Source organism: Oryza brachyantha, chromosome 1, assembly GCF_000231095.2.
Source record: "Oryza brachyantha chromosome 1, ObraRS2, whole genome shotgun sequence".
NCBI lineage: Eukaryota > Viridiplantae > Streptophyta > Magnoliopsida > Poales > Poaceae > Oryza > Oryza brachyantha.
Window position 1 is genome coordinate 23,988,698 of NC_023163.2, and position 26,230 is coordinate 24,014,927.

General features: G+C 41.4%; 4 protein-coding genes across 13 annotated transcripts; 2 read left to right on the forward strand and 2 right to left on the reverse strand.

The window, feature by feature from the left end:
* Positions 1-36: 36 nt before the first annotated feature.
* LOC102714978 (auxin response factor 3) lies at positions 37-6,945 on the reverse strand. Of its 2 annotated transcripts, XM_040530013.1 has the most exons (12): positions 6,355-6,945; positions 6,188-6,244; positions 5,588-5,770; positions 5,402-5,486; positions 4,695-4,785; positions 4,446-4,610; positions 4,194-4,307; positions 4,048-4,123; positions 1,694-1,856; positions 1,488-1,613; positions 756-1,349; positions 37-386 (listed from the first exon to the last, which is right to left on the reverse strand). In XM_040530013.1, exons 1-11 carry the CDS (start codon positions 6,760-6,762, stop codon positions 772-774), a joined length of 2,046 nt encoding a protein of 681 aa, XP_040385947.1. In that variant the 5' UTR covers positions 6,763-6,945; the 3' UTR covers positions 37-386; positions 756-771. The 2 variants fall into 2 exon arrangements, with proteins under 2 accessions (XP_040385947.1, XP_006646331.3); XM_006646268.3 differs by having other exon boundaries at positions 756-1,613; positions 6,355-6,944.
* A 7,845-nt stretch (positions 6,946-14,790) lies between these two features.
* Positions 14,791-16,385, forward strand: LOC102720092 (RNA-binding motif protein, X-linked-like-3). The gene has a single exon (XM_006644657.3). The coding sequence runs from the start codon at positions 14,931-14,933 to the stop codon at positions 16,044-16,046; it is 1,116 nt and encodes a 371-aa protein (XP_006644720.3). The 5' UTR covers positions 14,791-14,930; the 3' UTR covers positions 16,047-16,385.
* Positions 16,386-19,842: 3,457 nt separating this feature from the next.
* Positions 19,843-22,331, forward strand: LOC102720374 (protein NUCLEAR FUSION DEFECTIVE 6, mitochondrial-like). Of its 9 annotated transcripts, none has more exons than XM_015837240.2 (4): positions 19,843-20,097; positions 20,204-20,331; positions 22,064-22,086; positions 22,249-22,331. In XM_015837240.2, exons 1-3 carry the CDS (start codon positions 19,952-19,954, stop codon positions 22,069-22,071), a joined length of 282 nt encoding a protein of 93 aa, XP_015692726.1. In that variant the 5' UTR covers positions 19,843-19,951; the 3' UTR covers positions 22,072-22,086; positions 22,249-22,331. The 9 variants fall into 9 exon arrangements, 8 of the variants coding, with proteins under 8 accessions (XP_015692726.1, XP_015692720.1, XP_015692717.1 ...); XR_001550209.2 differs by lacking the exon at positions 22,064-22,086 and adding an exon at positions 21,667-21,739 and having other exon boundaries at positions 19,845-20,097; XM_015837231.2 differs by lacking the exon at positions 22,249-22,331 and adding an exon at positions 21,171-21,203 and having other exon boundaries at positions 19,845-20,097; positions 22,064-22,242.
* Positions 22,332-23,172: 841 nt separating this feature from the next.
* Positions 23,173-25,168, reverse strand: LOC102720648 (uncharacterized protein At4g28440-like). Its single transcript, XM_006644659.3, has 2 exons — positions 24,740-25,168; positions 23,173-23,652 (listed from the first exon to the last, which is right to left on the reverse strand). The coding sequence occupies exons 1-2, from the start codon at positions 24,972-24,974 to the stop codon at positions 23,465-23,467; spliced, it is 423 nt and encodes a 140-aa protein (XP_006644722.1). The 5' UTR covers positions 24,975-25,168; the 3' UTR covers positions 23,173-23,464.
* Between the last annotated feature and the right edge of the window lie 1,062 nt (positions 25,169-26,230).

Genomic DNA, 26,230 nt, shown 5'->3' on the forward strand with positions numbered 1-26,230 from the left:
ACAATGGTTACTAGAAACTACACAATACAAACGGAGCACATCTGATGTAAAAGCACACAAGAGGTCCATAATAAACATACCATTGGGAATTTGTACCAATACAGAAACAAATGTTCATGACAGAGATCGGAAGCAAACCGTACATAGCACTTCTGAAATAGGTTCATAACTAGGCCCACATAAATAGGGTGTAATGGTACATAAACATCATAGCCCTTCCGACTCGAGAGCTACAGCTGCAAACAAACATACAATCGGCTCACTTTATTCTCTTAACGGCATGTCTGTTTCCAGGCGTGAGCCAGCAATGCCAATATGCAAAGCATCACACAAATGCCGTTGAGATATGGGATGAGGCGCGGAGTGGCTGCACCTACGTATACCTCCTGTGTAAACGACCAATTAGCTTTTGCATACTGATAGGGCACGAGCAACAGGTCCAAAGGTACTGGAGAAGTGAATTTTCTTATAAGTTACTCCTCTTTCATATTATAAGGTGTTTTGACTTCTTAAAGTCAAACTTCTTTCAGATTTGACCAAAAATAAAGAAAAATATAACGACATTTTCAACACAAAACAAATATACCCACAATATGTTCAATGTTCTATTTAATGAAACTAATTTAGTGTTGTAGATGTTGCTATATTTTTCTACAAATTTAGTTAAACTTTTACAAGTTAATTTTGAGAAAAAACGGTGAATCATCTTATAATATGAAACAGAGGGAGTAGTAGTACGAAAAACTAGAACTTACCAGTTATTAAGTAGCATCATATTCCTAAAGGAGCAGCACAAAGAGCATGAAGAGCGCCGGACGTAGTGCAATTGTATCCAAACAAGTCTAGCATCCGGGGATTTTGGCAATCAGCTTCATAATTCCCTTCCTTTTCACCACCTTTGTCTGTCGGAACAATCTTCTCAGTCAAGGAAAAACCAAAAAGACGGCAACTCGTCCTGCCAACCTCCCTTCCACCATGACCTGATTTAGCAGCATTTCCAGGTGTTGAAGCATTTCCAATTTCAAGCTGTTCCCAGCAAGTTTCACCAGGCAACTTATGCAGTGGCAAGGCTGGCTGGCTCCCATTTCCACTTTTGTCCTTGTTCTTGCTTGCCAATTCAAGTTGTGGAACACCTGTTTGGTATAACACGAGACTGGAAGGTGGAGAAGGTGGCCCAGTAGATAATAGGGAGAGACAATATCCTTGATTTGCAGCTGATAAACCACTCATGGCAGCTGGGGTGTACATATGATTCTTTAATTCATGTCTGCTTTTCGCTGAATATGCATCAGGCATCATTCCTTGGAGGGGAGGAACTCCCTGAGAACTTTCTTGACCTTGCAAGACCTCTGGGAATCCAATAGATTCACTGAAGCCTACAGATTGTTGGGTAAAACCAGAGCATGACACTGGAAGTCTGCTTGTTGAACTGCCCAACATGCAGCTTCGAGTGTCAGTAAGGAATCTCCAAGCATCAAAAGACTTACTTTTTGTAATGTCAATTGGCTGAGGAGAACAAGTAACACGATGGGTCCTAGAACCCATCAATTCTTGACCTTGCAAGACCCTGGGGAACTTTTCAGTTTCCACCGAGTCTGGACGACCATTTCCATCTACAAAAGCCAATAAGCATAGAGTTAAGAATTTATAAATCCAGGTATCAGGCCATCAGCCTCATGCTGTCGGAACTTACACAGAGATGGTGTGTCCAAATTGCCCTGAGGGCATAACTTGGTTCTTTTAGAACTGGATGCGGACACAGATTGAGCAACAGAGACTGAACCACCTACTATCTCAATATCCCATGGAGATACCCTATTTTGGCTGTTGCAGTCAGTAGCACCCTCCCATCTAACCTGCATGAACAGACAGCAATTTAAATTGCTAAAATTAGCAAACTTGGATAGTAAGACAATAGATTGACTATAACGGACCTTTTGCTAAATGGTAGACAGATTTTATGCTTTTCTATGGACGAATCAATATCAATAAAATTCCAAGCTCTTAATAATATGGCCTTTGTCCAACCCAATCAAGAATATTCAAACCTATTTAGACTCACCGATAAGGACTTGGATGCCTTCATGAAACTTGTATGGATTTAGTAAATCCTCTAAGTAATAGATTTTGATGATTATTTTTAGCTGGTCAAAATCATACATGAAGAAGTGAAACAAGTTCTGGCCCATATTAAGTCAGCAATAACAGTGTGCCTCTAGTATTCTCTTGACTGTTTTGTTTCTCCTGTGCGCTCAATATAAGCTTCATTTGGCACCATAGGGTGGCAAATAGAATTTTTTTTATTTTTTAAACCTTTTTAATAAATGATTTTATTACTAAACCTCCGGATAAAATATTTCCACCCTATGAACCTTTTGGCCACGCCACCAACATTGGCGTGGCGAAACGGCTTGCCACGCCATTGTCGGTGGCATGGCAGCATTGTCTTATCATGCCGATCAGGCGGCGTGGCATCGTTGTCTTGTCACGCCACCCACACTGGCGTGGCCAAAAGGTTTAGTTTTGAAAAAATTTTACCCAATAGTTTAGTAATAAAATTACTTGCTAAAAAGATTTATTTAATAAAAAATTTTCTGGCAAATATTGGCCAATGGCAAAAGTCCAATCAAACTCCTCATTAAAAGAGTTCCTTAGCTGTCAACCAGATGTATAAACAGCATGGAATTACTCCCTCCGTCCAAAATTATAGGCGCATGTTATGTGGAGAAGTCTTTAAGACAAGACTTTGACCATTGACTGCGCAAAAAATATATTCATAAGTTGGAATTTTTTATGGTGCTCCATCTTTGTTTTAGACCATCCATATTTTATCCTTGGGTTCAAACCAACTCGTTTTAAGCATCATATGTATTACAAACTAAACAGGAATTTTTAAAATTATGATCAAATCCGGTAGATTTCAAGGCATAGAATGAAAATTTTCCAATGTTCCAAAATTTTCATCTGTATTTGTTTTCATTTCATTTAACCAGATTTGGTGTTTTCAGATGGCAGTTATATATTTTATAAAAAAACATAAATTTGTTGTGATGAATTTCAACATATTAATTCATACATTTACCTTCATTTCTAAGGAACTTTCAAACAAAATAATATCGGAGTCATCCAAGGACATATGTGTAGGTCCATTCTAAATAATCAGTAAAAAGTTGAGTTTGACTGCACCCATAATTTCTAAGAGGATAATTTTATGCATTAATTCTTCCTTTTTTATCAGAAATTTCCTAATTACGAGTTAAAGAATATATTATCATTATATAAAACTAATAAAAAAATTCAAAGGCTAGGATTCATCCTTAGTTCTTACCACCCTATAGGTAAGAAGGAGCATTCTATAATATCCATGGAACCAATGTTTTATGAAAGCTCTTTGAAAGATAAATCTGTTGGTATAACTTTTATGCACTAATTATACTTATAAATTCTAAGTTTTGCCAATGACAAACGTCAATTCTAAGAAATGCCATTGTACAAGCGATTTTATCCCCTTCATGATATCCATAGAAGTTCCATTTAGATGAGGTTGATAATTTATTGTTGATATGTCATTCCAATTGACTAATGCAGTTTGCCCCAACCATTAGCATCAGCTAACCAAGAGACCGCAAGATGTAAGAATCAAATTGATTCAAATCATCTTAGAAATATAACACACCATTTTTATCAAATATTGGATTTACCCCTATATCTTCTCAGTTCTCACTCAAGCACTTAATGTTTGCACATATTTACTCATAAACAAGAGATCACGGAACTTCCTAAGTAAGCTATCTACATGATCAGACTTAAACCAATAGTTTTGAGCTAGACAAGAAGGATTTTGCCCCCATATTCAAGAGTTCTGTTAACTTGATATAATTTGTTTTAATGTCTGAAGTAACATCAGATTCAGAGTCAGATAGAGACAATAAGTAATTAAAAGTGACTACATATGGTGCCCAGATATGCTTCCAAACACTTAAGTAAGTACCCAAAAATAATGGTTCATAGTCGACAAGCTTAATAAAAATCAGCTCCAATGCATACCAGCAGGCTTTGCCACTTTGAGCCAGGCCATCTGATGGGGTCTACTTCACTAACACCGGCAATCATTCCAGCATGCCTACAACACAGAAAGTAAGACCCAAGAAAGTATTATGCAAACAGTAAAGTGAGTTTAAAAAAGTACAGACCTCTCATTAACATCTTCACTCTCAAACTGAAACTTGAACCTCATTCCAATACAAACTGGATGATTGAAGCTTTTCATGAACTTCCAGTATGGAACAATGAATTCAGAAGCAGACCTACATAGTCCAATGATTCACAATCAACTACGTAAAAGGATATATGATATACTGTATAGTCCAACTGCCCCAGAGAAAATGACATTGTATTGAGTTGGACCACACGAAAAGGAACACTATATGCTTTACTCAGCAAACCTTGGGTTGTAACAAATGTGAAAAACGCTTCCATGTTTCAAGGATTCAGCCACAGACAACAGTGTCCGCATCTTTGAACTGTCACTACTAAACGCTTTGAAGAGCGCCTCATTTTTAAGCTGAGTGGCCCTCCGAACACCCAATCTTAGCTCACCATCATCACCCCTACAAAGCCAAAAAAAATGCTTCGTTAGAAAATATAGATAAGAAGACACAGGTTTGTGGTTAACACATGGATCGTGTGGTTACCGGAGAAATAGGACCGCATCCCCTGAGACCAGTTTCTTTTTATTGACAAAGGAACTCCATCCTGTTGTTAAAAGATGCCTACGAGGTTGACCTGGAATGAAAAGAGAGTTAAAAAAACATAAACGCCGTAAGAGATATCCTGCACCATCATATGCTATAGCCACAAATAACTTGTGGCATTTTTGTTAGAATCAGAATGGAGACATTGGCTTGAACATCATTAAGATCAGACAGCATCCTATCCACTCTTTTGAGGACACTACTGTCTGAGCAAAATACTACATTTAACAACAGAAATAATTTTCACTGCAAACATAATACAAGAACTTAAATAAAAAATGGTGGAAGTTACAAGCAGATAACAGAAGCTGTATTAGAAGATTAACTAGAAATGAAACAAATTGCACCCTAAGAAGAACAATTGAGTGCACAGTTCAGACAGGGAAAACTACTGATCACTTGGAATGTCCTACACCTACCATATATCTCATAGAATTGACTAAATTATTCCCTGGCCTATGTCAGAGCAAAAACAGTCACACGACATTTAACGATACTCCGATCATAAAACACAACATAAGTATGAGTGTATAACATATAAGTTTCCCATACAGAAGTGTTAAATCAAATCCAACATTTTCTACCAGTTAAATAAATATAACTTGTATAAAGGGCACTGCATATCCCTTCAAGTACTCTGTTGTCACCTCTATAAATATGGCGGAACCTCCACTTTGTTCCATGCAGATCCTTGGCAACAAGCTCTTGAGAAGGCCTTAGCTGTTTGTGGTCCTATTGAGGCACAACAAAAACAAATTTTGTTAGTTGCATCACAAGATAAGCAATCACTTGAAGAGCCAGATGGAAACAAAACAAACTTCTAATCTTATCACCAGAGGCGGGAAGCAATCCTCAGCAGCTCGGCGAGGAACAGAGAACCCTCCATGTGTGCTTGTATCAGAGGCCGTTAGCGTTTTGCAAAACATGTGCAGCATCCCAGACTTCCTTTCCTCATCACCATCCTCCATGTCATCTTCCCTTTGGCTTCCACCACCATGTGAGTTCCTCTCAAACACCTGAACCAACCAAACGCACCATTGATAAATCAAAATATCAGATACGTCTATAGAATTTGCATGCCAAAATGATTCATCGTATTAGTACAATAAGCAAAATTAGTGGCATACTACTAGGTGTGTTAAACGAAGCTACATTGCACAAAGAAAACAACACTCGTACCACACACGCCAAGTAGATCTATCAGGTCCCAAATGATGTGGCTTGATAAAATTAGAATGAACTAAAAATGCATATCTTAGACATTCAAAAAAAATCAAAGTACATTCAACACCCATCACATTACAGACAGCTTATGCCACGCAGAAAGCTGGGAACAGAATGCAGGCAATCTCATTTGACGCCCCAAAATATCTCATCCAATCTCCAATCCGGGAGCACATGAATCACATAAGATAATTGAAGCAGCGTTGTACCTCGCCCTCCGCCACCAGCGCCAGGCGCGCGTACACCTCGTCCGTCGCTGCATCCGCCTGCACAAAGTCCAGCATGTAAATGCAGCCCAGCATGCGCGGCCTCACAGTCACAGCGGAAACCCTCCCCGTGACAAAAGTCACAAAAGCGAGCGCAAACGTTCACTCACGCATAGCTCAACGTCCACGACGCGGCACGCCACGTGGGGAGGGAGGGCGACCGCTACCTCCCCGCGTATCCCGCCGCCGGCGCCGGCCGCCGCGAGGTGCCCCTGAGGCAGGTACACGACCGCGCTGCCCCGGCGCGGCAGCGACACCACCGGCCCAGCGCACGCGTGCCACAGCTCCCGGCACACGGGGGCCGGCGGCGCGTCCTCCTCGGCGCCGCTCACCGTATCGTTGAGGTCGATGCCCATGGTGGCACGCGCCCGGCCGCCTCCCGCTGGGGATCCGGCCCAACAGTCTGCCGCGCGCTGCTCACCGCCCCTCTCGGACGGCCAAGGGGGCCGGTAAAAAGAGGGGAGAACCATCAGCGGCGGCCGCGAGGATGGGGAGGAGGAGGAGGATGCGGACGCCATTAATGCCTCCGAGGGCGTCGCTCTCCAGCCATTTCCTGCGCAGCGCTCAGCCGCAGCCCATGCCCCGCCCTGCTCCCTGCGGCGACCGCGCGCTCCCCCCTCCCCTCCCTCCTCAGCTGCCGCTATCGATGCGGTCGCTGTTGCTGCTGCTGCTGCCGCTGCTGCTGCTGCTGCCCCGTCGCTGTGGCTAGCCTGCGACAATGCCCATGCCTTTATGACGCGGGCGTCGTGGTGGTGTCGTCTGTTCCGTCGCTGGCTGCTGCTGGCTGGAGCGAGTCAGCCAGCGTCTCAGCGAGCGAGGGCAACGGTGCGGTGCGGTGCGGTGCGGTGCGGTTAAAGAGGCGACGGGGTTGGGTCGTGGTATTGGTATCCCTTTTTTTCTCTTCGTTTTTTTGCCCTTGGCACGGTGCTGGCGTGCTGCAGCAGCTGCAGCGCGTTTACTGGCTACTGTGCGCGGCCGTAGTGCTGGCTGCTGCCACTCTGGGGGTCACTGTTCCCCCACCAGGATGCCACCGCCAGCGCCTCGTGGAAAGAAAAGGAGCCACAGTGCCGTCATCCATTCTGAGCACAGTTCTGCTTTGGATGGATTCAGAACGGTGTGATTCTGATCCTTTTCATCAACAGACGAACAACACCGTTGAGTGCTTGCTTGCACAGGGCTAGCGCGCGCGCTCTCTCTCTTTCTCTCACCAAAAATGGCATGCATGAGTTTAACCATAATCTTTTGTGTTGTCAGTGTTGTCGTCGCGAAATTTACTATTCTATCATAATTAAAGATAAGTTTCGTCTGTTTTGTCATTTTGTATATGGGTTTTGCTACAATGTCATTATCAAACGAGGTCACTCCACTGATCCGTCATTTTCTCCATTTCTCACAATTTGAAAATATTTTTGTCTATTTTTATGCGTTGTATGACTGTCTTCGAGGTGCTTGCCGGCAGTGATTACGAGTTACGACGATGCCAAGGCTGACCTCTAATCCTGTGGCGTCATCTTCTGTATTTTGTATTTTGTAATCGAGATGTTGTGTTTTCGGAAAATGTTGTCCATTCCATGCCTTATCACTGGCGCCGGTGGACACGCTCATCAATGCCGGCGATGACAATGACGAACCGTCCGAAGTAATGAACGTCTTCCACCTGATCTTGTTGTCCGAGGGCTTTGACCTATGACCGATGTTTGAGTAGGGCCCTGCCGCGTTGCTAGAGTGAGCCACGACGCCGACCCCGTCGAAACAGTCATCGGCGAACTCCTCGGAGCAAAATAGTCATACAGAAAAGGAACAAACATTTTCAAAATACGAGAAATGAAGAAAATGGCAAACCAACGGAGTGGTCTCGTTTGATAATAGCATTTTGGCTAATCCCAAATCCGAAATGGCAAAACAGACAAAACACATCTTTGATAATTGCATGATAGCAAAATTCTTGTTGATGTTAGGCGCTTTCAAACACCTTTTGCATTGGGCTAATCAACGCATTTAAAACATAAAAAGTCATTAGTCTATATGATTAATTAAGTATTACCTATTTTAAACTCAAAAATGAATTAATCAAATTTTTAAACCAACTTTTACATATTTTTTTCACATAGTCTCGTAATGAGGTAATTAAATTAGTTAACTACTACCGCCTCCATTCTTGAAAGATTTTATTTTTCACTATCTCACGCTTATCAAATAAAAAACTATAAAAAACCAAATTACCCTTCACATTCTAAAACTTCAACAACCTCTCTCCACTATCCAAACTCCAATGAACTTGTTTACTATTTCCTCGGACTCCAATAAATATCCTTAACTATTGTCTTTGTGGGATAGATAAATTAGATGATGTCATTTTGAACACATGAAGTACAAACTTCTTTAAATGATAAGGGCATGTACAATGGTTCATACTACAGCTATCTATTTGATACATATATCTATTTGATACATACCGACAACAACACAAATAAGTTATATAACAGTTTAGACAATTGTTATCTGTTTGGTTGTCTACAGGTTTTTTAATGCATACATGCATACATAATCAAACACGTATGGATCTTTGTATGGCATTTTGTTACTTTGTTAATATAAGTGGTTATCAAGTAAAAAATGACAAAATAAACACTACACACATATATAATCAATTTTCATGGTTTATAATATGTCTTCTTGTAAATAAGACACGTAAAGCTGTAAATCATCAATGAGATAAGGAAAATGCATTCTAAAGTAATTTGTCATCTGGAAGAGAAATATACAATATTTAAATTCTTCTAAAATAAGTAAAATAGAATACATGCAGTGAGGGATATTGTCAATAGTACTTAGTTTTCTGCATGTACCATGACTTAACGCACAATCAAATGGAGTCAAACCGGAGGAACAAAGGTGAATGCTCTGCTACCGCGCAACCGATCCAGATATCGACGATGCCCTGCAGCTCGTCTCGCAGCAAGGTTAATAATATAGCTAATAAATTGGTTATAAAATTTTTTGTAGTCTTTTTTAGCTCTTCATCTTTCATGTAGGACCTATATATCTACCTCACATGCTGTCTTAGTTCTTGTGTTTAAGCTGGCTATAAGCTTCTTTTCTCTTTTCCACATCAGTATTTAGCTAGCTTATAGTCTGCTATTATACTTATTATACTTGCTCTCATGCAACGCCCGTCGAATGCCGACTGCATGCGTCGGAGCATGAGCCATCGCCGTCGATGAACGAGACGACGATCGCAATCTCTTTCTTCATTAAATTGTGTCCACGTAAGCCAAATTTGCCTCTGTGGCAACATAACGACGGCCGTCGTCTCGGTGGGTACGTGTCCTAAGTAGTTGCATATTTCCTCCGTCTCAAAACAAATTAACTTTTCAGTTTTAGATATAATGTTTACTTTCCCGTCTTATAAAAAAAATTTACGATTAATAATTTTATTTTTATTAGATGATAAAACATAAATAGTACTTTATGTGTGTCTAATTTTTTTAAAAAATTCTTAAAAAATTATCAAATAAGATGGATGGTCAAATGCTCGACACAAAATCAAAAAGTTGCTTTTTTTGAGACGGAGGAAGTAGGATGTTATTTATAATATAAACACGAGTGTGGCATGTTTATCGTTGTGCTTTGTTGTTTCGAGGTTAATTATATGATAATAATTTTGTTTACAACATTATCTAGTTTTTAGGGAATACTTAGATCGTTACCGTTTCTGACTTTATCGTTTAATTTGAATCCTCTTTATAGAAATAAGAGTAATTTCTCATATTTATAGATATTTTGATTGAGCTATCACAAAATAACTATAGATTTAGAACCAAATTTTCCACAAAAATTACAAATTTAATATATTTTACCATAAAACTGTATATTTAATATCTATGTGACTAAAAATCTACATCTTTATAACTTAAAAAACAATTGTGATATGGACCCAAACTCTAAAATCTGTAATTTTTTAACGTCATCCTTAAATATGTAGTTTTTTTGGTATGTTACATTAAATTTGTCCTTTTGTGATAATTTAATGCTATACATATGTAATTTTGTTATAAATTTAATGCTAAATATGTAGTTTTGTGACATCTATAGTTTTGTGACAGCTCGACAGAAACATTTGTATTTCTACAAAATTTAACTAAAAATAAACACGGTAATGATAAACAGTTTGAGTTTCTTTTTTTTTATTATCATTTTCGACTATTTTTATGCTCTTAGTGACAGTATATTGTTTGCTGGCGTCTCACTTGAACTACTCTACTTCTGGTAAGTGTTTACTGGACGTCCTACCGAAGGACATGAATAATGGACAGTGTTTCTTGCTTGAGGCTGTTGTACACGTATTAATGCCCTGGCTAGCATAGTACTCCTACAATGTTTCCGCGATGCCCTTCAATGCGACTCAGCCGACGGATCTGACCGGCTCTGTCACGATGCGATCCCTTTTAACAGCATCCTTCTTTTTAGGCCTTTAGGCTTTGTTTAGTTTTCAAAAAAAAAATTCCAAAAATATTATATCAAATCTTTGGACACCTAAATAAACCATTAAATATAGATGAAATAAAATCTAATTACACAGTTACGGAAAAAATCTTGAGATGAATCTTTTGAGCCTAATAGACCATAATTAGCTATAAGTGTTATCGTAACCAACATGTGCTAATGACGGATTAATTAGGCTCAAAAGATTCGTCTCGCGGTTTCTAGGCTAGCCGTAAAATTCATTTTTTCATTTGTATCAAAACCCCTTCTAACATCTGATCAAACATACGATACGACACTTCTCCAAAAAAAATTTTCGATCTAAAGTGCTGGCCTTAGAGGGTCGTTATCTTCACGAATGCTCTGGTCGTTTCCACGCGAGTGTCTGGCTGTTGCTTGAGGAAAATCCACAAGACACAAAGACACTGTCCAGTCCATAAATGCACGTCATCGTGGCCCATACGTCGGCCTAAACCACAAAAGGGCGAACGCTTCAAGCTTATTGCATCTTGGGCCCTTATCCGTCCTGCTTCCTGACTCCTGAGAGGTCGAGGCCTCAAAATGAGAGTGGTTAAGTCGAGCTGGAGACATGGGCCGTAGCTCAACCCCAATCATTAGGTCCATTGCAAGTTTGCAACATCCGGAGTTCCGGACTTGTGCCTTGCAGATGGAAAATGGAAAGTATTACCAGTTTTATCGTTTTGCTTATAATAAGCATAAACAAGACGGTATATTAGTAATTAGAAAATAATATATACATAAAATATTAGATATGTGTTCTTATTGTTCTAAAAATAAATGATATAAAATAATCTACGATAAAATGTTAAAATCAACTTCAAAGTTAAACTCTAAATTCAAATTTTGGTATATGTTTATATGATGTTATCAAAACGAAGAGGCGCTAGATTGTTATCGCCATATGCTGATGCTGGACATTCTTGCAAAATTTGCCAACCACGCTAGATTGTTAAAGCCACCTGGTCCATAAGAGTATGCGACTATAGATGGACCCCCATAGACAGAAGGACTGAGGTCCATCCGACCTTATTGCTCGGTTATGCTATACTTGTGGCGACAGTTTTTTTTTAATGTTAATCAAATTGTTATACTCTCTCTGTTTTTCTTTGACACCGTTGACTTTTTATTTACGTTTGACCATTCGTCTTATTTAAAAATTAATAATAAATCAAATCATAATAAAGTAGTCAATAATTATATAAACTTTTTAAATAAGACGAAGGGTCAAACGTAGATAAAAAGTCAATGGCGTTAAAAAAAAGCTAAGCGAGTACCATTTTATATGTTTTAAGATTAGTGCGCGTTTATGTGTTAGCTGGTCATAGTTTACATACGCCTGCATATCACATATGTAGTTTACACGAGTTTTTATATAAGTTAGGTTTCACCGTATATTTTCCGTGGCAGTGATGGACTATAATAACCGCATGGCTGGCCTATTTACCTTACGGTCCATCCGCATTTCATATGGTATGTTAGTACCATCAATTAGTGCATTAGGTGAGTATTTATGATACTTAAATTGAAAGTTCCAAATTAATGGTGTATGCATGTGGAATTTACATTTAAAACCAATGCATCTTACAGCGTAATTTGTTAAACTTACAATACAATACAATTTTGAGTAATTTCAGATAACTATAAGTACTTTAACCAAACTATCAAAAAATACATATTTTAAGGTACCATATTATAAAACTACATGTTTAATATCACATTTATAAAAAAAACTATAATAAATAAAGTATTGTAAAACTACAAATTTAATATTACAATTGATGGGGGACTATGTTCCTAGTAGGGCGTCATCGTCCCACCAAGAGCCAGACTTGACCTTTAGGCCTTGTTCGGTTAGAGGGGGATTGTGCGTGCAGTGATTAGGCCCTAACCCTCGTGGATTTCTTCTCCCGGAATAAATCTCAGCCCACAAAAAAATCAGTGTTCGGTTAAGCCTAGTCGGGGTTCTAGCCAGGCCCATCCCGAGATTTTTCCATTGTCTTGACCGAGGAATTAATCCTCTCCATCAATGGTGTGGAAAAAAATCCCGAGCATCTTGTGGGATAATGTGTAAAATCCCAACCTGCTATTTTTTTTTTATAAATCCCTGCCAAAATAAACGGATATTTTTATGGAAGGGATTATAGAAAAGTTAGGGATTCAAACCTCACAGGGATTGGGTGACATGAGAGGGGTTCACCCAATCCCTCCCGGGATAGATCCCTCCTAGGGATTAATTCCCTGCTAACCGAACATGGTCTCAGAGAGTCAAGCTCAAAAGTAGTGGCCTAGGAGCCACTCTCGTGGCACAAACCTTGGAACCCAACATTACCGCCTCCCTCCCCTACCCGGAGAAGATAAGGCTTCAGATAGGGGTTAAGCGGCTAGACCACCACTTAACCTACAATCTACTCTCGTCGAATAATCGGACTAGGGGTTGCAGTCGAGTATAGGGGCGTGCAATGAAGAACAAGAAGATGGTGGGGTGGCATCAACAACATTGGCGGTGTGCGGGCTAAAGAGAGCGTCCATCCTGCTTTGCACCATCCCGTACCTGATGCTCCACCCTTCTTTCAAATGATGCAGATCTGATGCTCTTTGCCAGAATTCAATGTGGCTCGAGTTAAGGCCTCCTTTGTTATTGTCAGAGGTTTCTTCAGCGCCGAAGCTGTGAATATTGCATTTGTAGATGTTGCTACGACAAAAGCCTAATCTCCCTCTTCCTGCACATATGGAAGGCGCAAGGGACAATGGGTGCGATGGTAGGGGGCGGTAGTAGGTGGTGGCGCTAGGGGACGATCGATGGCCGACTTAGAGGGGATTAGGGTTTCCTCTTCCTTTTCATAATATGCTTGTTGTTATGGGTTTTTGCTCATTTTTCATAAATCCTCCCTCTAGCCCAACTCATTAAACTCGTGAGCAGCTCGCTGGATTACGAGCTGGCTGGTTATGCCTACCGAGCTGAAAAGATGTCTTGGCTCATTAGACAATCGAAACGAGTTGAGCTAAGCCGAGCCAAGCTAGGCACGAGCCGAGAAAGCTAACAAGTTACGAGTTTTTCGTCCAGCTCCGGTCGTGGCCTGATTTGACTAGGTAGATGGGTCAAATCATGCCACTCTATCTATGATTATAATGTAAGGGAAGCGTCTCATCGCCCATAAAGAGAGATGCGCCGGTATAACTCGTCCCATTGTTATTACTGTCCTTAGCAGGAACAACAAGCCCCCAAGCGGCTTCATGTTGACTTCACCGATAGAGGTATGACTAGGGTGAGAGCTCGGAGACCTCCCCTCTCTAGCCAATAATGTCGAGCTTATCCGTGCGAATTGGAGTCCCGAGCTTGCTAGTACGGTGGTTAGCGCCGTTCCTTTTGGTCGGCATCCCAGTTCGATCGGAGAGGTTTGCTTTTCTGGCCTCGAGGCGTGGGACTGTGTTTATGTGATAGGGACGAAAGGGGTAATAACAGCAGCTCCCCCTCTTCCGTTCTGAATTTAAACCTCATCGAAATTCAGAACGGAAGATAACTTCGTTATCTTTGGTACCAGTACGTACATACCGTATGTGCCGATTAAAATTGGACGGAGTGACTAAATCGTTTTGCTCTCGACCTTTCCATGCATAATCGGTACCGGAGTACCCAGTGGGAACAAGGTGACAGTAGCATAAACACTCTCCCCCGTCGCGTGATTGTAACTCACGGCTGAAAAGCACGAGAGGCATTTAAAAGCTCACGCAGCCAAAAACGCAGTGGCCCAGTGCCGAACTTATCACCACTTTCCCGTCCTTGCTCGTAGCTCATGACTTCCATCACTGCGACTGCGAGGCCTACGCTGAACCGCTTACGATGCCTCATAGATCTCGCATGCAGGCAGCGGCTAGCTAGCGTGTCCCAAATTCCACTATGCCCAGTGGCGCCATGCACGCACGAACACACGCACGCTCTCCCCCCTCCCCCCACAATCCCCGCCTCATCGCGCGCCGGCGCTTTCGATCTAACCCTGTCCGTGTTTGCCTTTCTGTTCCCATTTCCTTTCCGTGCTCAGTCTCACCGAGTGAGTCACTGCTGCTAAACCAGTGCTCTCCTCACTGAATTGTCCCACACCGCTAGCGATCACAGATCGGCCCGGCTCTATATATGAGTGCGCACGGAAACAAGAGACAGTAGTACGAGCTGCAGCGCTGTATGCTCGGTACCAGCCAAACCACCGACGCTTCCATGGCTTCCTCCTCCTCCCCTGCTCGCCACATCTTCCTTTTCGCCCTCGCGTTCCTCGCCGCCGCTGGCGCCGCCGACGCGTGGCCGTCGTGGGGTGGTGGTGGCCGCGTGTTCTTCAGCAAGACCACGCGCCCCGAAGCTGTTGAGCTTGACAAGGTGGCAGTAGCGACGACGGCGGCGGCGGCAGCGGACTCTACCAATTCTAACAGCGCGTCGGATGAATTTTCTCGGCCGTCCAGTGGGGGCGACAGCAGCCGCGGGTACGGCCTCTACGGCCGGCCGGAGGAGAGCTACCCGGAGGCCTACTTCCGCCGCGGCGTGCACCACGACGCCGAGAAGCTGACGACCACCGACGCGGCGGCGGCCACGGCCGAGCAGGAGAAAGAGAAGGAAGAGGCGCCAGCAGGCGTGGCCGGCGACGGCGCCTGGGCCGGGTACCCCGAGGACGGCAGCGGCAGGGGGCGGCCGCTGTCGTACTCGTACGCGCGCATGCATGGGCAGCAGACGACCACCAGTGCAGCGACGGCCGCGGCCGAGCAAGAGAAAGAGGAGGAAGCGGCGCCGGCAGGAGTGTCCGGCTACGGTGCCGGGCGTGAGTACACCGAAGACGGCAGCGGCAGGGGGCGGCCGATGTCGTACGCGGGCATGCGCGGCGGACAGCAGCAGCAACCATACGACTACGGGATGAGCGACACGAGGCTGTACCAGAACGGCCGGTACTACTACGACGTGAACAGCGACAAGTACGGCTACGGCCGCGAGTCCAACCCGGTGCGGGGGCGCCCCGAGGAGTTCAACGGCGGGAGGAGGTACGGCGGCGGCGATGCGGCCGCGCAAGAATACCCAAACGGCAATGACCATCAGGAGGAGTTCGGCGTCGGGTACCGCGCCGGAGTGCAGGTGGGGGGGAGGAGGTACGGCGGTGGCAACGCGGCCGGGCACGAGTACGCAGGCGGCAATGATCAGGAGGAGTTCGGCACCGGGTACCGCGCCGGAGTTCAGGCGGGGAAGAGGCATGACAATGCGGCGGCAGGGTACGACGCGAATGGGCTAGAGAACCCGAAGGAGCGGTACATTCCATGAAGACAAGATTTTTCACCCAGGCACACGTTGCGGCGAAGAGTTGTAGTAGACTGCTAGTATTTGCGTGTGCTGTAAGCCTGTAAGTACGTACTACTCCGAAAGTTACTGTTTTGGTAAATCGAGCTGGCATGGCTGCCGATCTGCGCGCGCGCTCGCTCGTACGTGCGCTTGTTTGGTGATTGAAGGATGGATCAGTTTGTCGGATAACTAATGGTGTACTGTACTCGTCTCACTGTACAACAAAATAATGCATGCTATATGGCACTGCAACTTTTCTTCATTGCTGTTCATGTTTGTTGGTTGCAAGCTCTTCTGTTCATTTTGTTGGTTGCAAGAGACGTCTATCTGCTATGGGAAAGGTTAAAAATTAGAGCATTCTTAAACAATTCATCTATTTCATCCTTTATTTTAAAAATAGAGGATGAAAGATAAAGATTGATCTTCAGCAAAACATCCATCTCATCCTCTATTTTTAGATGTCATCTATATTTGGATGTTCTCTTCATCCTCTAAAGAATTATGGAGGGTGTCATATATGCATGATCTGCCGGAGTAAAAAAAATATAGAGGATAAAACTGTTTTAGATGATCATCCAAATAAAGATATGAATGACCAAATTTAGATGATCTGTTGGGATGCTCCAAGGCCCCAGCATATAAAGGCCTAATTGATTGAATTAGGAGCATCTTGTGTGTCTGCTTTTGATGGGTTAAACAGTGGCATCCCTATTTTGTAGCACGTGATTGTTCTCTCAGTACTAGGCAATGCATTTCTGCAGGTAAGATTTCTGCAGTAAAGTGTGAATTACTACTCCCTCCGTCAATTGATTTAATTTCTGTATCATCTAACATGCACTAAGACAAGAGTTAAAAAGATTAGATTAACAACATTCGTTTAAGTAAACTTGTATTTATTTTCTACCGTTAATACTATAACACATGTGTTCCCTGTTTTAGCAAACTCCAGTATATTTGTTTTTCACTTTCATAACTAGAATGCATTAATTGTTTGAAATGTACGAAAACTTTTGCAGTATAAAGCAAGAGGGGGAGAATATACAGTTTCCGTGGACGGATGGAGTAGTACATAAGTACCATCATTTTAAAATGTAAGGTATTTTGGTTTTGTATTAGTCTGTTCAGCTCCATAACTCATGTTGTTTTATATAATAGTGTGGTCAAATTTTTAAAACTTTAAATATTAATACCTTCTAAATATTTAAATATTTAGTTTAAAAATATTAGGGCAACATATACACATGTCTTTAAAATATTTTAGTAAAAGTAAATATTGTTTATTTTAGTAGGAAACTACAGTCAAACATATATTTTAAAGACTACATCGTTGTCTAAAATTACATTAATAGTCAAACTAGATGGAGTAAGTCTATTTCTTTAGATTTGCCAACGTTATTGTAAAACATAGCAACATTTACAACACCAACCATGGTATTTTAGGGCATAGAGTTTAGTTGGTACCATGGTATGCACGAGAGTAGATACGCAAGAAATGAGACATGTATTTTTATAATAGCCCTAATCTATTCTGGCAAAGACTATTTTGCTCTTTGTACCATATCGGCGAGATATATGTATAGGTATACAAGATAGATGCTCATCTCTTAACTAGACCATCATAACCTATATGTTGACAAAGTTGACATGGTTGTGCAAGCTTGATCTCGACACAGTCGCTCCTCTATCTTGAGTTTACGTGGCTTGTGTATCTTCTGTCCCTTGTCCCCTCCTCATCTAGGGTCGTGTTCGGCGTGAAGAATATAGGGGTAAGTTATCCGGCACAAAAAATATAGTAATATATTAGTACATGATTAATTTATTATTAATTATTAATTTTAAAAAATAAAAATATATTAATATAATATTTTAAAACAACTTTTCTATAGAAATTTTTCGAAAAAAACACATTGTTTAGTAGTTTAGAAAGCGTAGGCGCAAAGAATGAGGAAATTTGGATAAATTGGTGGGTATGCCGAACTCGGCCTAGGAGGTTTTTATATTTATTCTACATAAATTCTTCTTTCTTGCAGTAGGACTCGGGCATTATCCTACCAAATACACTCTTGGAAGTATACCATGAATTCGGAACGGACTAAGAAAAGACTTGTCCCAATAACACCCTTCCCTGCTTATCCATGTCTGATTAAGAGTGATACATGTCCCCATATAGAGACTTAGGTACATGATATTTTCGTATATACGAGAACACAATATTATAAGATAGATTTGCACCTGTTAAGGTTTTTTTTCGGTGAATACCTTTAAAAATATCAAGCACCTCCCTAGCCAACGACCTGACCTTCTAGTGGCTCGAAGCTGCAACCAGAGAGAGTTATAGGGTATCGATACTCTTCTGAATATCTTAGCGTGTATTTTTCTATAAATTTTATCAAAGAAGTTTAACTTGGTAAAAACCAAAACACGATTTATTCCATAACAAAAGCTCCGTTCCGTTCAAACGGGACCGTACAATGCCATTTTGTAAGAACATTACTGGAGTCAATGTTCTGTTGTGGAGTGCCGCTGGGTAGTGCACAATAATTTGGCCCTTTTGACGAACTACTCTACTGCGCTAGGCCATGATTCGTTCTCTCCAACCCAGGCGCATGCATGATGAAAGTCACCGAAGAATTAGCCACTTGGGTTGGATGATTTGGATCCTGCTGGTTGCAACAAACAACGAACCGAAGCCATGCACGTACCTACCGGAGCATTGCAAACGCTGTGTACGATACAACCAAACCGGTCGGCCCATCAATTAATGAACGTAGCAGCCACATATATTTCCAGGTCCGGCTGTAAAATTGCTTCGGATACCGAGCAAACTCTAGCCGCGCTGGTGCTGAGAGCACGGGCAGCGGGCCGGCGCAGTGTACCGGCGGCATCTCGTCTCTCGTACTACATGCATACAGAGCAATGAAACAGCAAAGCATGTAGCCATTTAGTTACTACTTTTTTACTATTAACCTGACCGTGCGGTTTCTGTAGGGGAAAAGTCAAAAGTCGTCTACCTCTTTTGTTCCGGCGTCCGCTAGCATTAACGCCTCCGCCCTTTTGTTAGGACGCTGATTTGGCGTTTTGATGGACCGCAGGGTAGGTGGTTTGGTGCCGTGCCGCGCGCTTCTCCTCCTTCCCACGCTTATCCATCCACTTGCGCTGCCGCCGCGCGTCTCGCCCAGATTATTGCTGGTGTTGCTGCCCCGGCTCGCTCGCACAACGCGGATCACTACGTACGCGAGGTAGGCGAAAGTCTGTTTAGCTAACTTTTATGTTGAAGGTTTTCGCACGAACGTCCGTTATTTACTTTTTTATATATAACTTGTTTATCTTTTTAAAGAAAGTTTGTACGTGTAAAATTTACAATATCATATTTATACATACAAAGCTTATATATTTGACTCCAATTCAAGTTAGGATTTAATTTCTAATTTTAAATCCATGTATTTATGTATATATGTATATGTATTAAAAATATACGTCTAAAGTTTACCCATTTAAAGTTTATACATGTAAAATTTATACGTCTGAAATTTTATATATCCAAAGTTTATATATGTTAGTTAAATGAGTTTTTTATTATTCTTAAAAAATATTTTGAGGTATCAAAAATTATTATAGTGTAAATGTCTGGTATCTTAGTATACTAAATTTTTACACGCGAGGAAGCTATCCGCGCGAACGTTCATGGATAGATTCACACGGGCCGTGTCGACGCTAAGCCCAAGCTGATCGCGAACTGGGCCGCAGGTTAAGAAAAAAAACGACTTTCACGTCTCCAACTGCTGCGTCGTGCCGCTGTGCAGCCCGTAGGGTTTTGGCCTCCTCTCCACCTCCTCCCCCAATCCCTCCTGCCGCGCGCCACCGCACCGAGCAGCCGCCCCACCGCAATGGCCGCCGTCGCCAGATCCTTCCTCCGATCTGGAGCCGCCTCCTCCTCGTCCATCCGAGGCGCGGCCGCGAGAGCCGCCTCCCGCGCTGGGACGGCTCCGCTCCCGAGGAGGCTGCCCGCCTCTGCTCCCCGCTTCCTCGTAAGGTACGCGCGAGATCTTCTGGTTCGCTAGGAATTCTCGTGTCCTCCCCTTGGTTTGGATGGCAGGGATGGGAAGTTTAGTGCCTGCGTTTTTTCTTGGCTTCTGCAGGTCGCCGGTGGAGATGAGCAGCGTCTGCCTGGACACGTTGATGCCCATGCACAGCGCTACGGCGTCGGCGCTCATGACGTCGCTCCTCGCTGCCCCCGCGTGCCGGAGTTTTGGATGGCTATCCGAAGGTGATAATTCCACTGATCTCAATCTCATTTTACCTTCTTTTCCAATTGTGGCACATGACTTTGAGTTATGGAGAGTATTTGCTTGTTGCTTGACCGTATGAAGAGTAGAGTGGGCGTTGGTTTCGACAGTTTGCAAACACACCGAGCACCAAATATTAGGTTGACTATTAAGTTGGTATAGGGATGTGGTGTTTGTTAGTGGTAGCTGTAGTACCAAGAGCTGCATTATTGTTCAATCAACAACTACGCACAATAAGTTGAGATTATTGTTTGCCAGACAATCATACACTGTTCCTCTTTGTTTGTAGGTCATGAAGACTCTAATTAGAGTCCTGCACAAAAAATAAACTGATTCAACCAAAAATGTGAATTCGTGTTCCTTTGTCTAGCAAATGGAATGTCCCATGTTCTTTATTTCAGATTATTGTCATCGTATTCAATATTTTGATTATGGTTTCAATCTATGTTTTTTTTAGACTTCTAGTCTTTTCTAGAGATTTAACTGGAAAACAAACCTGGCCAGCCAAGCTTTTGATATCTCCCTGGTCATTTTGGACAGTTTTTAGTTAGATGAACAGTTCCAAACATATCAGATCCAATTTACTATGCTATACGGACAAAAACAGGCTAATAGAATATGATACATTCATTAGGTTTTTAGCATAATATTCATTAAATGTATTAAGTGCCGAAAACTAATAGCTGCATCATATGATAACATCAAGTGATGACAAACCTTATGTAAACTGCATTGCACTCTCCTAGATCAAAGTTCAGATATAATCATGAAGTGTGTCATGTTGAAACAATCTTACATTTTCGCATGGCCCTTATTGTAGGTCAAGACGAAACTAGATGAACAAGCCCCAAAGGTGAATACACCTTAAGGATTCACTTACTAATAACTGTTGATGGATAATTTCTATCACTAATTTATGGTTCTGAAGGATTTACGGAGAGAGGATACCATTCATTTAAAGGAATGCATTGTATGCTCCATCGTTAATAAGTAAACATGTAACAGGACATGAAAAACTATGTTTCTTCATGGTATTCAAGAGTCCAGATAATCTATTTTGTTTTCACCTTTTATTGTTTCTTTTGTTGCACCCATACCAACCTTTTGTTTTGCCAGAGCAAAATTCCACAGAGAAACATTTCAAATAGTTGACTGTTATAATTTTCGATCATTTATCCCCTTAGATAATTTTGAAACTTTCTTTAATTTGTAAGTTTGATTTTTAAGTAGAGTTCCAATTTTTAATAATATGCACATCATCATTATGAATTACAAACTTGAGCAAAAGGGTCACTGATTCTTTTGTATTGGCCCAGCTTGCAATGATGACGTGTGACAAATTCTAGGTGGAATGTAGCAGATTATAGTCCCATCAACTCAAATCTACAGGTTGGCAAGGTTTTAAGGAGCATCCATGTTAGCATGTATTCATAGTCATGTTCTATCAACTTTCCCTCCATTGTTGTATCAAAAATGAAATATGAAGATGCACATAAATCTCTGCCAGGATACTTGTTTATCCTTTTAATTAATTAGAAACCGTAAAATATCTGTTCTTTGTGATCATGTTAGTTAATGTCTTGGACCTTAGCTAATGATGAATGCAGTTTGTCTGTATCCTGCTATCATGCTATATCATTATTAACTACAATAAAATCATGACCTGTTTTTATTTCGTGTCTGTCTGTTTGACCCCGTTATATATCTCTATAGGTCTGTGATTTTTGACAATGGAGGTATCTGAGATGAAGCCGTATTATTTATTGCCATTTCTGTTATTTCATGTTTTATCTATAAACTGTAATTCATGGAATTAAAAAAAATTACTTTCTATGGATGTAAACTTTTATTGTGTCAGTTAAAAATTGGAGCTTAGACTCTTGCATTTGTACTTGTAGATGGATGATTTTTTGTCATCGGAGCCTGATGCGATGATAGCTGCTACAATACCACTTATTCAATTTAAAAGTACTTTTTGGTCGGCGTCTTCTCAGCGACATGTTCAGTATTCTGGGATTTTGGTCCGTGCAAGTGTCAAACAGGGTTGTACCTGTGGTTGATCCCAACCGATTTTATCGATGGCGTACCGATCAACTCCGGCGGAGAAAATAATGCTGAGTTAAAATTAGGGTTGTATCTGTGGTTGATCCCAACTGATTTTACTATCGATGGCGTACTGATCAACTCCGGCGGAGAAAATAATGCTCAGTTAAAATTTTCTAACTCTTGAACTCGTCATTTTGCTTTTGTTTATACTTATAAGCTAAAATTTGAACTTTTAACCTTAAATTTGATGTTGATTTTGAAGTTTTTTAATCGTAGTTTATGTTTCAGTATTGGCTTCTAGATCGCTAAAACCACACATATAAATATTTTATTCAGAAATTATTTTTTGTTTGTAAACATCCGTAAAAAAGTGAAAAAGCTAAACTATCACCCTTTGCTTCTATTCGCGCAGTCACTGTCATTTTGCGACGTGAGACTGAGAGTAGTACAGCATCGTTTCTCGGTGTATTGAACTGCTTAATTCTGACGACAGTAGGTATCTATATCTCCCTGCCTTCATGGTGACCGCCGTGTCCGAACTGTTTCAGCGTTGCGATTCCAGGCGACGGCTAATTTTATACGAAATAGTTCCAGGCGACGGCTAATCTATACAAAATACTGTCGGTATCTTCATTTCCATGTCTCCAAGGTGACCGCCGACGGCTAATTTATACGGAAGTGTTGCAATGGAGATACAATGGTAGCACAAGAAACATTTTTCTGGAGAAAAGATCAATGATAAACAGCCAGACAGTTTGAATCAGACGCTACTTGGAGGAGACAATCTAGAAATGCATGTTCTTTTGGAGGCTCAAAATGCAGCAGCGAATTGACTAATCATCAGCACATCACATTTGTTCTTACAACCACAACCGCTGCAGCACCTAATACACATCAGTACACGGAAATGCTCGATAAAGGACATGAAGCAGTTCAGGGCTTCAGGCCAACCACTACAATATAACCTCAGATGCTACTTCATCTTTCACTTTCTTGACAACTCAAGAGTAGAATTTGACCAATAGGCTTGGAACACAACTTTTGAATAACATCGAAATCAACATGAGCTCACTCTTCAACATTGACAAGTTCATACTCCACAAGTGAGAGATTGTTGTCCTCCTTTACATTAAAGCTTGCCGGTTCAGTGACTTCAATGCGGCCCCATTTGTCCACAGCAAGCCTCATTGATCCTTTGAACATATCAATTTTCGCATTGCGGATAATAACAGTGCTGTCAGGCTTCATCAGGTCAACTGTAAATAGGACAATTGTTAGATATCACCCCAATTGAAAACGTATTCACCAAATAACCTGAGGTATTCTTGCATCCACCTTGAGAATAACTACATTTGAACTGTAATATGCATAAGGTAAGGGACATGGCATGCTATGAATCTACTTGTCCATGCATGTGAATAATCATGCATACGACATGCACTTATCATTTTGGATCATCATTTATGAATTACGCTTACAATAATAAGCAACATAAAATTAGATATATGCATGATACGGGCAAAGCATGATAAAGTCTTTCACCAATAAAAATATGACAATCTTCCAACCAGCTTAAGAGATGATGTGCTCGAAAGCCTCTACTATTATGCAGCACCATAGGAATTAATTCCATACACTCATCAGCACAGGAGCCTAGGTGAACTTGGGCAACTCAAGGGTTATTGCTTATTACTCTATCAAAGCATTGCAAATTCATACACCCAGATTTTTCCAAGCAAATATTTCTACAATGATATAAAAACTACAACAAAGGCAATCAATTAGAACATGCACAGTCTCGCAAGTACTTAGATAAACTTGCATGGATAAATATAGAAAGTGACACCTGCACCATTTGGGAAGGTTAAGTTATTTTTACAGCACACAAACAACCTCAGAGTTCAAGTGTTCAACGTTATCAACTGGATATGTCAGCCGCGAACCCCCAATCTTTCACATTCCTTAAACCCAATATACCCAATATCATGGACAATCCTACCATTCAACCTTGCATAAACCATGGGTAGCAGTGTTGAAATACCAGCTCGTGACTACAGCAATATGCGACATCAATATCTCACTACATCTAAAACCAAGCAACTAGCCCCACCTTGGTTGTGCCAAAAACCGACATGCTGCATTACATGGAACACAGCAGTATACTCTCAACTGATATCAGATATACAAGTATATGCGAATTTACGGATCAATCTAGAACGAGCATGCGACTTCAAAACTGGCCTCCTTAGTCAAAAGATTACCCACAACAAAAGCAAACAGGTAACCCACCAACGGGAGAGATTGATTACTACTCCAGTACACAGGATGGGGACAGATTCGTACCCTGCTCGTTGCGGGCGGTGAACAGGATGCAGCCGGTCTCGTCGCCGATGAGGCACTCCGCGATCCTCGTGGGACGCGCCACCGGGCCCGGGGCCGCGCCGGCGCGGCCCTTCTGGACGACTGTCTTGGAGCTGAGCACCTTGGCGACGAGCGTGTGGCCGGCCGTCCCGGGCTTCAGCTGGTCTACCTTGACGAACACCGGCTTCCTCTTCCCCGCCGCCGCCGCCGCCGCCATGGAAACGGGAAAAAGAAAAAAGAAAACACCGTAGAGATTTTGGATAGAGATAGGAACAGGATTACGCGGAGGCCCAAACCCTAGATTGAGGCTTTAATAGGCGATCGAGGAGGCCACTAACGACGCGGCGGCCTCCGAGAGAGTCCGTGTTTGTTGAAAACCAGACGCCATCATTACTGGGTCCAGTGGGATGGATCAAAGGAGTACTATCCGCTTCTCCTTTGCAAAAAAGTTATGAGAAAAAAAAAAGTTCAGGTCAGTGGGGAATATAGCTGTGGTACCATCTACGTAAAAAAAATAAAATTTCATGGTTAGTTACCTAACAGTTTTTTTATCTCATCATCTATCCTAAAAATAGAGGATGAATGGTAAAAATAGTGTTCCAACAGAACATCTATTTCATTCTTTATTTTTAGATGTCCTCTGTATCAGGAGAAAGAACACAGTCTAAAACTCAATTGTCCATACTTTAGCCACTATAAAACATAAAACAAATGCATGGTACCTACATGTATCAATAAAATATAATAGACTAGAATATAGATGCTCTAATATAATATAGATGCTCTAATATGGATGATCTGTTGGAGCACACAAATATACAGAGGATAAAACTGTTTTAGATGATCATCCAAACTAAGATATAGAGGACCAAATTTAGATGGGCTGTTGGGATACTTTTATCCCACTAAAACTTTATTATATAAATAATTATTGTATCGAATTTTGGTAAAGTAAATGATACATGGATTATGATATAAAAAATAGAGGGTAAATACACTAAGGTTTGAAAAAGTAAAGAATACTTTAGTTGTAATGTTGGATAGATATATTATAAATAAATGGTTTTTTGGGACGAAAGACGTGCAAGAAATACTCGTTATATTTCAGAATAACCAGAGTACCTGATTATTTGATTCGAGATGGATATGATATGACAAGGCTTTCGAATATAGTTTTCGAGCAGTAAAGCTAAAAGCATCCATCGCATAAACATCTCTTCGAAACCATCATTAGCTCTCGTTAGCATCTTCGCGTGCAAGGAAAGGGCAATCAACCTAAAACCCGTACAATCTTGCCTGACCAAGCTTCACCAAAGGTCCAAAACTATGTTGGCTCTTCTTTTCCTTGCGACCGTTGCACGGAATTTTATTAAATAATATCATTAACATATTATTAAAATAAAGTTAATAAGAGTGGTTTGATATATATAGATCTTATTTATTTTTTTCTAAGAAAATAGTAGAAGATGGTGG

Coding starts and splice junctions, on each gene's coding strand:
- LOC102714978 (XM_006646268.3), bottom strand. CDS start 6,762: ATGGCGTCCGCATCCTCCTCCTCCTCCCCATCCTCGCGGCCGCCGCTG. Junction 6,245..6,354: donor TCGTGGACGTTGAGCTATGC/GTGAGTGAACGT, acceptor GACTTTGTGCAG/GCGGATGCAGCGACGGACGA. Junction 1,614..1,693: donor TTTGGACACACCATCTCTGT/GTAAGTTCCGAC, acceptor TGGCTTTTGTAG/ATGGAAATGGTCGTCCAGAC.
- LOC102720092 (XM_006644657.3), top strand. CDS start 14,931: ATGCTCGGTACCAGCCAAACCACCGACGCTTCCATGGCTTCCTCCTCC.
- LOC102720374 (XM_015837231.2), top strand. CDS start 19,952: ATGGCCGCCGTCGCCAGATCCTTCCTCCGATCTGGAGCCGCCTCCTCC. Junction 20,098..20,203: donor GCTCCCCGCTTCCTCGTAAG/GTACGCGCGAGA, acceptor TGGCTTCTGCAG/GTCGCCGGTGGAGATGAGCA. Junction 20,332..21,170: donor TTTTGGATGGCTATCCGAAG/GTGATAATTCCA, acceptor CCCTTATTGTAG/GTCAAGACGAAACTAGATGA.
- LOC102720648 (XM_006644659.3), bottom strand. CDS start 24,974: ATGGCGGCGGCGGCGGCGGCGGGGAAGAGGAAGCCGGTGTTCGTCAAG. Junction 23,653..24,739: donor CACCGCCCGCAACGAGCAGG/GTACGAATCTGT, acceptor TCCTATTTACAG/TTGACCTGATGAAGCCTGAC.